Below are 11365 nucleotides of genomic sequence, written 5' to 3'. Positions count from 1 at the left end.
TTGATTGGACAGATACTATTTGAACTGAGCTGGATGATGACATCACTGAATTCAGTGATGAACTGCCTTTATCTGAAAATTGAGTGTTTACTATTGTCGTTTTTGCATTATTGACACACTATATTCTTATTTAATACTGTAAAGCTGCTTTGACACAATCTGTATTGTTAAAAGCGCTATATAAATAAAGCTGATTTGACTTAAGAGAGCTTTAAGTGTGTACATTAAATATTGCTGCATCAAGTTTTTGCCATGGTTCTTCAGGAACTCAGTTTATAGTCATGCACACAGCCATAGTCCGGCAGTGACCCAAAGCATCAAACCTTTTCCTGGAGATAGAAGGATACATGCATCTCCACATTCTTTTGGTTTGGTTGAAAAAAGTAAAAAGTCTTTTCTCCATAATGGAGGACATACCTCTGCGACTGGTTCATCTATGCCGGCTGAGCTACTGAGGTGCAGGAGATGATTACCACACAAATAACTACAGTGACTGAATCCCTCTGCTCTGAAGGCGGCAGGAGGAAAACAACGAAAGAAACAGACCAACAAAGAGGCAAGAAGGAATGGGGAGTTGAGGGTAAAGTGTGGAACAGAGAGTGAAATGAATAGAGAGAAGGAATGGGAAATAGGGGAAAAGGGAAGAGTAAGGCAGGGCAAAGGTTTAGGAACATTTCAATTACTGTGTAAACAGACAACAAAGACCCGGAACACTGAAAACTATAACAGTCTTTAGCCTCAAGGGAAACTAATTTCCCCTCCTCAACTCTGCTTTTCACAGAAATAATGTCAGAGACACACAGAGCAAACATTTGATGTTCTGCCTTTGCTGACAGACTTTCATTACATCTGAAATTATCTTCAAAAGCTTGAGGGTAATGAATTGCCCGTAAAGATTAACTGTGAGCAACTTTCCCAAGAGCAGAGATCACTTTTTAAGTTTTCCTGGAGAATATTTCTAAATGTCCAGAGTATTTTTAATTTCACTTTAATTAATCTTGTAATTGCTTTTGTAATTGGTTGGAGTTTCACTTGGAGTTCTAGGTCACACACAGCGAATAGTTCACCGATTCTTCAGACATGGGACAGATCACGACGCACAACTTTACCTGCCGTTCATTTTTTTAAATGGCAAATCTTCCACTGTGAAATTAATCAGAGATGATCACTAGACTGTTATTAACAGAAAAGTACAATTTGATTGGATTTGCTTTATTTAATTTAAATGATGAAAGCACATTTTCACTCTTTCTGTCCAAACCACCTATCCACCATTATTTCTGAAAATATGTATACTGTATAAAGCACAACATATTAAATGTTTCTTGAGTACCAAACCATTATATTAAAATGATTACTGAAGGTTCATGTGACACTGATGACATGGATTACTGGTTGGTGGAGATTACATTTTAAAGTGTTTAAATAAAAAAAAAAAAAACATTTAATTGATTCCTCTTATTAAAACATCACAAAAATAAATTGCTACTTAATTTAAGTGTGAAAAGCAAAATATGTCAACTCCATAAGATTTTTCTGTGACATTGATCATGTGACTCACAAGTTCTTGCTTCCACTGAAGCTCAATATGCTTTTTGGAAACAAAAGGGAACACGCCATTTCTGACATTTTTCAGTTAAGCTTTTTATTTAAGTTGTATATGCTGATAACATGCAATTAGTAAGAAAAATGTATAGGCAAAATAGAAAAATTGTATTGGCCTTAGATTTTTTTTAATGGCTTTATTTGGCTATCAGCGCCAAAGTGTTTTCACTCTTTTAAACCCCACTCTATCTGACAGGAACTCACTTGAAATACTAATAATTCCAGGCCGTATATGGCAACACCATATCTAAAATGTATCACAAGTTTGGAAGTCAAAACATTTCCAATTAAAAATCCAGCAGAGTAGCACTAAAATGGAACGATGATATTCCAGCACTACAGATATCCCATGCATGATTGATTTAGTCTCTTTGTGAATATGAAACAGTTCTCCTCTAATGCTTCCTCTTTTTTCCACAAACCTAATATTCCGGTGTTTTTTTTTCTCCTTCATCAGTAAACAATTACCAGAGGTGGAAAGAGTACAAAAATATTCTACTCAAGTAAAAGTACCATTACATTAATGAAATTTTACTTAAGTACAAGTAAAAGTACCAGTCTAAAAATCTACTCAAGTAAAAGTAAAAAGTAGCTCATTTAAAATTTACTCAGAGTAAAAATTACTTAGTTACATTTTAACAGTGGGAGGGAGTCAAAATGGGACAGGCCAAGGGTGTCAAACTCAGTTCCTGGAGGGCCACAGTCCTGCACAGTTTAGATATAACCTTAATTAAACACACCTGATCCAGCTAATCTAATCATATAGGTTTATTTGAAAACTACATGATATGTGTGCTGGAGCAGGGTTAGAACTAAACTCTGCAGGGCTATGGCCCTCCAGGAACTGAGTTTGACACCCCTGGGATAGGTCTATTAATCTCAAACTAGTTGTTTTTAATTAAAGGAATCAGTTATTTAGAATAATAAAACATTTGGGCTGTTACCAGGCAAATCATTATCAACAAACTCATCTTTTAATGCAGAGGAAATGCAGAAGATTCATTGGAAGTGGAATTTAGATGTATTACACTGTTTAGTGCAGGACAAGAATGCATTTAACCTGCAGTTACAAATGCATGAATAATGTTTTGATATACAAGACATGAAATGTTGAATACTCATTTGAAATGATAAAAAATTAATTATAAAAAAAAAATCTTTAAATGTGAAATTAAAATGGCCAGTATGTGTCAGCAAGTCACTGTTAATAAGTGAGTCATTGCGATTGAACCGAATTATTTAAACGGTTGATTCATTCAGGAACGAAACACTGTCACGTTGCTCAGAGACGCAAAACTGTGCTTTGGTGGCTGTGTTTGGAATTATTTTCTGTTGTAGAAATAGAGCTAAAAAGGCAATATGGTGTCTAAAACGCAAGTCTCTTAATTAACTTGTTTACTGAACTGTTATATATATGTATGTATATATTCATGATGATTTTTGGAGGAAAAGATGGCATTCTTTGTGTGATTTTGATTTAATATATGAAATTATATAAATATGTGAATTTTCTGCCCCTATATCTTCAATTCTGTGATCATTCTAAATGCATTTTAGGAGACTGAATCACACAGTGAAAGAACGCACTATAAATGCGCGCGCACATCATTAAAACAAAAATAGCACACTCCTCACCACGGTCTTTTTAGCTAATTTGTGCAAAACCTCTTGTTAAAATGTCAAAGCTTCATTTTAACCACCAATGCAACGATGCAATTATTTATCTTACCTCTTCTTGCGAAGGGTTGATATCTTGTCGAGATTTTATAAGCTGCTAGTTTGGTCTTCCTAGGCAAGTAGGCTACAGCTTACACTGCATAATAGAGCATACATATGGCCATGGGTTCACTTCATTTCCTTCGAGTTCAACTTCAGAATATGACGGGGTTTCGTTTTCAGCGGTGTCTGCACCACTAACGCCTGTTTTGTCCGTCTGCATCTTTCCCTTGATTTTAGCGCCAGTTTGCCCTCCTGCCCATTATTTACTGACGTAGTTTCCAGGGAGCGATTTATTTATTTATTTATTTTATTTTTTACTCAGTAATTAATGTGTTTTAAAATGTAGCGAAGTACAATACTTCAAACAAAATATATTTAAGTAAAAGTAAAATTACAGATTAAAAAAATTACTTTAAAAAGTATTAGTACACAAAAAAGCTACTCAATTACAGTAACGCGAGTAAATGTAATTCGTTACTTTCCACCTCTGACAATTACTTTTGAGACTATTTATAATCACAGTGCACAGAAAAGAGAGCTCTCGTGTTCTGTTGATATTAGCTGTACATTGTGTGTGTGTGTGTGTGTGTGTGTGTGTGATCACAATTGTAGGCTACACATATTAAAATCATTTTATTTATTTATTTAATTTTATGTAATTTTGCAGGATCTTAAAAGTATGTTATCAAATTGATTAAGTATTGTTTATACTAATTTCTCATAAGGTATGTAAAAAGGGAAGGAAAAGTCATTTTGGGCTATAAAAACAGCTGGTGTCTCAGACCCCCAACAGAACATGAATGTTAATGTAACACCATCATGTACAATAAACTTACAGCAAGTGACTTACCTTATTTAAATTCTGTTACTTAGAGGAAATAAAACCACATCATAGTACATTTTCCAGGGCACATTCTCCAACAAAAAGAAGTGAATGCGCAGAAGGAGGGGCATACAGGGTGAGGGAAATAGAGAAAGGGTGGGGGCACGAGAGTTACGCTTTATATGTATTGCTCAGTGTGAAAGTGTTAATGCAGGAGATGCACTCTCGGGGAAACCGGCATTCATGCTCCAGCATATTCTACAGCCTATAAAGACCGAGAGAGCATCCAACCTGCTCCCCCCGAGAAAACAGAGGGATCTAAAGAAATCTCACTTTTTATTCCTGCGAAAAGCGCTACCCGTAGAACATTTTTTTCCCACCTCTCTCAGATGTGCGTCAACTTCTTTCATTGCGCGCGCCAACGTGGATTTGGGAACGCGCGCGCGCACCTGCTTTCACCTGATGTGAGAAAACAATTTATGGACATACTTTAGACCTGTTCCGAGAAGGATCGCTTTCCTGGGCGGACAGTTGCGCGGAGGATTTCCGAGTATTGTCTTTTATCATTTTCTCCGTGTCTCGGATAGCCGAAGTTTAACTCATGTCAGGTAGTGCCTCTTTCCGAAATCTGTGTGATGGGGATGATAACTTGAGATCGCCGTTTGAAAACACCTATTATTTTGAGTTGCAGGACACAACGGGGATCTGCGAGGAGAGAGCATGTATGGCTGAAGGATGTGGGCTCGGAGTGTTGGTCCTAGACCGCCTGACCTGATGCTCTTATGGGAGGGGATGGTGATCTGTCTCCGCTGGGCTTGTGTGCTCGTCTCTCTGGCTGTGTACGTGGGCTCCGCGGAACCGCTCGGATGGCTGCTGTCCGATAAAGGTCCTTTCCATCGCTCTCGGGAATTCATTGAGTTCACCGAGCGATACCAGCACGGCTTTACAACCAGATACAAAATATACAGGTACGACAGGTCTTAGAAACAGTAATGTGACAGTGTTTTTCTTTTCGGCTCATGTGAGGTCAGGGTCAGATTCCAGCAACCTCTGCCCTTTAAACCGTCTTTGTTGCCTTTAACCCGAGCTAGAGTGCTGCTGTAGGCTAATAGTGAATATCAGCATGTCCGATTCGCCTTAAGCTCGAGCCTACAGGTGACTTCGTTCAGAAAGAGTTGCTCATATTCCTATCACATTCTCATACAGCAGTCCTATAAATAATGAATGCTGAGAACTTGAGTTGGTTCCTGTATTTCTTCTCTGCCAATGAAAATAGTTCCAAAAGAAACCCATGCTTCAAGCACTGAAGCTGGAAAATGATAACGGATAGCTTTCGCTTATTGGCTCACATTACCACCTATTTTTAGAGGAAAACACATCTTGCTGGCTCCAACCTGTCATTATATTTCTAAAAGATATTGCTTTTTATAGAGAGAAAAACTCTTTTTTTATTGCATTTGCTCAATTAAATGAAAACGCCATGAGCATGAAATACCAGTAAGATAAATATAATTATTTAATAAAAAAGTATCTCATGCCTTATTTCAAGTGCTATGAGGGCATACAGTTTGTGTGAAAAGCAGGACAAAATTGAATTATGTTTCACTGAAAGCTTTCCCATTTTAAAAGATGCATCCAGACATTAGCATGTTACAATCCGTTGCAAGACAAGCGAGATCCAATGGATTTGATGGCACTTATGTCCAATGTGTCACAACACTTCCTGACACTTCTGAGTTTTAAATTTCACTTGAAAAATTGCTTAAATCTGGGTCTCTTCTTCAAACAAACCTGTTGTATTACTTCAGTGCTAAATGGTTTTATGGTGATGTTTTTTTTTCTAGCAATTAAAAACAAACAAACAAAAAAAAAAACTTTTGACTTCCACATAAAATTGGAAAACCAAAAGTCAATTATCACAATAAGTAAATAACAGATTTGTAATTAATTTAATTTGAAAATTTTAAAGATTTGTCATGGGTGAAGTAATGGGGTCCTCCGTTTCCTCTTGAAAGTGTGTTGGTGCAATTACAATTCTGAATATGTGCATGTCTGTGCATGTTCCTTTTAATGGAGTGTTTTCTTTCTAAAAATATCTATTGGATATTTTTCTTAATTTATGGTTAACTAACTGGGATTTGCTTCCCCCCACACAAAACCACACAGGATATTCTAGCCCAGAACTGCCCACTTAAACAACATGAGACTGTCTGACTGACATGGAAAGCAACCAACCACAGGTCATCTGTACAAGCTGTTCAGAGGCGAGTTTATCAGAAATGTGGGTTGCACTGTATTTTTTGGTATGTGCACTTACAGTGTACTTACGCAAGAGAAGTACTGGGTAATATAAGGCAACTACATAAGGTTGGCTTTAAGGGTACATTCAGGTTTTAGTATCTGGTTATTACCCAATTAATGTAATTACTTTAATAAACAAATAGTATGTAAAATATGTGTGTACACATTACAATCAGAAATGTTAATACATGCAACTCATTTTAAAGATCACTCTTAAAAGTAAATGTTCCAAAAGGAGAATTCCTTAGAGATGTCATAAAATAACCATTTCGTGTTCCCCAAAAAACCTTCCAGAAGAACATTTAAAAAAATAAATAAATCTAAGGCACCTTTTCAACTATACAGAACCCTTTGAAATGGAAAGTTTCCATAGAGGATAAAGGTTCTTCATCTGACCATCAACACCAAGTTATTATTATTATTATTATTATTATTATTATTATTATCTTTTCCTCAGAAAACAAAGTGGAATATACTATTCAAAAATTTCTAGTTTACTTGACTGTGAGTTCTTTTAAACAAAACTCATATCTTGTAAAGATTTTATCCCACGGCCTTACAAACTTAGGCAATTATAAGGTGATTCGCTCATTATAGCAACCCTATGCCTTCCAAACATGACTTTTTATGCACCCAACTGCTGAAAATCCAATCCAAGCCAATCAGATTAGAGCTTGCCAGAACAAGAAAGTACTAGCCGTTTTTATTCATTATGCAACAAGCGGACTTTGGGTCTCACCAAAACCCGCCATTCACTATTACACAGTTTGTCAAGTGGGATTGTGAAAACATTCCTAATGTTTACTGGAGTATTTGTTCTCATGGGCTCATATATTAGCCATAACCAAACAAATCATAACACAATTCTGTATAACATCCCTGGTGAAAAGACATCAAGTATCATAAACTCAGCATAGCACCTCAGAAATCACCAATAAATACCTTCTCCGAAACAATAAGTAATAATGCATAAACACACCTCCACAGCCTTCACGAAGCCTTGCAGCCGAATTCTAGATTATTATTAGTGTAATTTTCCTTTTGATCTCAACTTCATTTATGCCTCTGGTTTCTGCTTGTGATTACAAAAGAGCTTGTGGCTTTTGATTACATGGTGCCCTCAGGTCTGCCCCGCAGGCTGTCAGAGAGCTCTCCAATAAAGGAGCGTTTTGCCCTCTCTGGTTTGTCGGTGGTGATCAGTGGCTTAGGTGCTCAACGCTAGTGCTCATCAAGCTCTTCATCTGATACTTACACCATCCCTCGTTGGGCTGATTGGTGATAATGACATCCTCCATTCCCTTCATGATTGTTCTCTGGATAGGGCTCTTCATGTGAGTGATTGGATTGGTTCCCATGAGTTTTAAACTCTGTCACTAGAAAGAGAGATTTCTTCAGCCAAGGTTGGGGAAACTCCTGTGTTTTCTCCGGTGTGGAGACTAATAACCTTGTAATGGAGATAGGGAATGTGGGAAATAGGATGAAAGAAAATAATAAATATTGGTCTAATGGTGTGATCTTGTGGAACCTGAGAAGAAGAGGGAAGGTTTTTTTTTTTTTATTTTTTGCTTGCCATGCATTTTGTACACTGCCTGGATACCAATAACTGGATTTGTATCTAAATTATGAGATATTTCCCTACAAGGCGAAAAGTACTGGCTACAAATCGAATTTGCTATCATTTGACACACTGATATTAAATTATATTTTACTGTATACGATGCATGAAAAGACAGATATGAACTACTGTTCAGAAGTTGTGGGTCGGGAAGATTTTTTAAACATTTATATCTCTTATGTTCACCAAGGATGCATTTATTTGATCAAAAATACAGTAAAAACAGTAATATTATGAAATATTATTTCAAATATAGATCACTTTTTTTCTGTTTGAATATTTTTTCAAAATGTAATTGATTCCTGTGATGCAACGCTGCATTTTTAGCATCATTACTTTCGTCTTCAATGTCTCATGATCCTTCAGAAATAATTTTTAAATACTGATTTGCTGCTTTGGAAACATCTTTGATTATTATCAGTGTTGGAAACAGTTGTGCTGCTTTACTAAATATTTTTGTGGAAAGTGGTACATTAAGTCAGGATTCTTTGATGAATAGAAACTTCAAAATCAGCATTTATTTGAAATTTAAACCATTTGTAACATTATAAAAGTCTTCACTATCACATTTGATCAATTTAATGTATCCTTGCTAAATAAATGGGTTCATTTAAAAATAAATAAATAAATAATATTAGCATATATTGCATATATTGAATTATGCATGAATTGATATTGAATTATGCATGAATTGTTGCTCTTGCTCAAATGATATTGCTAAGCTGTTATACTGTTATGTATAACATGTAATGATGAACATGATTCAGAGCAACGACTCATAGCCATATGAAAATGCAGTTATAATAATATATATATATATATATATATATATATATATATATATATATATATATATATATATATATATATATATATATATATATATTATAACTGCATTGCTCTGAATCATGTTCATCATTAAGCAATTGCATGCAATGTAATATGACATACAGGTCTAGGCCAGGCCAGGTTGTGGTAAACGTAAAAAACAAACAAAAAAAAAACTTTTTTTTCATAATTAATCAAAGCAAATTAACTAAAATTCAATCAACAGCCTTAATAATTATATTAAACTGTATGTAAACATTATGATATTTTCCCCAAAGGCAAAAAGTTCTCTTGAGTATCACATTTATTCTTAATTGCCTGTATGAAATTATTCTTATTATTTATTTTCTATTTTTAAGATATATGATCATGAAGCTGGAATTTGATGCTCAAAATGAGTGTGTTTCCACACGCAAAAAAAGTAAGGAAAAAAAGTAATAAAAAAAAACAAGTTTAACATTCTCTCTCAAATTGTGCTACAGTGTTTAGGGATGCACAAGTGGGATGCTTTGTTTGAAGATCTACCATATGAGTTTTAGCTTCAGGGAATGCAACAAATTCTGTCAGACCAGATTAGAACAGAATATCAGATGACTAAACTTTGAAATGGAGCTCTCTTGCGGTGTAAAAATAGATGCAAATGTATTTAAATGGAAAGAAACTAGATTCAATTCTCCATCCACGATACCTGTTTCATAGTTTAGTGGGTGTACAGTATGCATTTTAGTTTACAATGCTTCCTTTAGTCGAGCAAGGGTTCGCTGTTATTCTGTGTGAGGGTGCATTGAGATAATAGTTCTGAAAGGAAATGTAAGTGACATTGTAACACACTGTGCCACCTCAGTGTTTGGTTAGAGTGGTTAAACAGACGTTTACAAGCTTTACCTTGTTCAACGTACTAATATGCACAATTCGAGATGCACAGGCACCACACAGAGTTTAAAGGAAGATTTTAAAGGATTATATCCTCACATTTCTTTGTAGAAATGTGCTAAGATTGTGCACCAGGCTCCCTATGGAGGCTCTTCAAGCCCCTGCCTAAACAATGAAATACTACCTACCGGCCTGGCTGCTCTGTTGAGCCCAAAAGAGCTTTTGGAATAGGAATAGAGCAAACAAACATGGAGAGAGAGACAGATGTGGAGAAGAGCCAGATGGAGGAGAGGGCGACATGGATGTGACTGTAATGACTAATGACTATGCTGATTATTGTGCTCCAGTATCGGCTCATACAAAATCTCACGTAAATGATTATGAACTCACAGGGAGTTCGGACGATGGAAGGTCAACAGCCTTGCTGCAGAGAGACAAGAAGGCAACGGGGTGGCCGTGCCCTTTGACCCCGACTTTATCCATAACATCAGGCTTCTGGGGAGAAGGCCAAGCCTGCAGAAAATTACTGACACAATCATCAAGAAATACGGGACTCATTTCCTGCTCTCTGCCACTCTGGGAGGTAAGAAAACTATATTATGTGTGAGCTAGTTATTATGCCTGCAAAACAGGTTTTAATTCTTGCTTTGTTACTGAGTTGCAAGGACATCTTTATATAGTCTCTGTAGAGGCTGACGTGACTTTATGCATTATTGAACACTGGGGTTAGTGTTGTCTAATGGATATGACACTCATAACTTCAGTTCCTGGATTAACTTAATAGGTCAGACAACGAACTCAAAATTCAACCCATGTCATTTATTAATATAGATTTCATCGGTGCATGTTATTCCAAAGAAAACAGCTTGTCTTGTCTTTGTAATCTTTCTTCATGAATGCAGTTTTGTTAAACTGAAATGCCTCTGAAATGACTTTTCTTTTTGACTCATGTCACCTATGCCAGTGTTTCGTAAACAGGGGACCGGGACCCACTAGAAGGGCCTCAGCAACCAATCGAAGGGGACTGCAAAGTAAACTTATTATTATCATTGTTGTCAATAATATTATTAATATACTTCAACAATCTAACTTGTCGGGGGGTGTCTTCAGGTCTAATTTGCTGTTATTTGACACACCGATATTAAACAATCTTTTACTACATGTGTTTATTTGATACAAAAAATAAAATAAAAACACACCTCATTAAAAACAGTAATGCTGTGTAATATTTTTATATATTTTAAAATGTAATTTATTGCTGAAGTTTCATGATCCTTCAGAAATAATATGTCATGCTGCGCATATTGTTATTTGTTATTTGCATATTGTTATTTGTTATTAACCTTAGTGCTGAAAACAGTTGTGCTTTTATTTAATATTTTGTGGGAAAAGCATTATTATTATTATTATTATTATTATTATTATTATTATTATTATACTAAAACAATCTAACTTGATTAAAATGCAAAATAAACAAGATATTTTTTCTCCATCAATAACTTTTTCTTTTTATTGAAGAACAAATGACACTATAATTGTGCTTATATATTTATAGTTAGAATTTTTTGCAGCCCGACCTCATCACATGCTTTCACTGCTAC

At 35.6% G+C, this 11365-nt stretch overlaps 1 protein-coding gene across 1 annotated transcript in view; it reads left to right on the top strand.

Moving 5' to 3' along the window:
- Window positions 1–4333: 4333 nt before the first annotated feature.
- The window catches only part of brinp3b (bone morphogenetic protein/retinoic acid inducible neural-specific 3b), a 32482-nt gene continuing 25450 nt past the window's right edge, over window positions 4334–11365 (top strand). The window contains exons 1-3 of the mRNA XM_059502377.1: window positions 4334–4755; window positions 4839–5115; window positions 10157–10347. Of these exons, the coding sequence (XP_059358360.1) occupies window positions 4883–5115; window positions 10157–10347 (424 nt within the window). The 5' untranslated portion in view covers window positions 4334–4755; window positions 4839–4882. The remainder of the gene's footprint in view (window positions 4756–4838; window positions 5116–10156; window positions 10348–11365) is intronic.

This window comes from Carassius carassius, chromosome 20 (genome assembly GCF_963082965.1).
Source record: "Carassius carassius chromosome 20, fCarCar2.1, whole genome shotgun sequence".
NCBI classification, from domain to species: domain Eukaryota; kingdom Metazoa; phylum Chordata; class Actinopteri; order Cypriniformes; family Cyprinidae; genus Carassius; species Carassius carassius.
The sequence above is the reverse complement of the archived record's forward strand: the minus strand, read 5'-3'. Positions and strand labels throughout refer to the sequence as shown.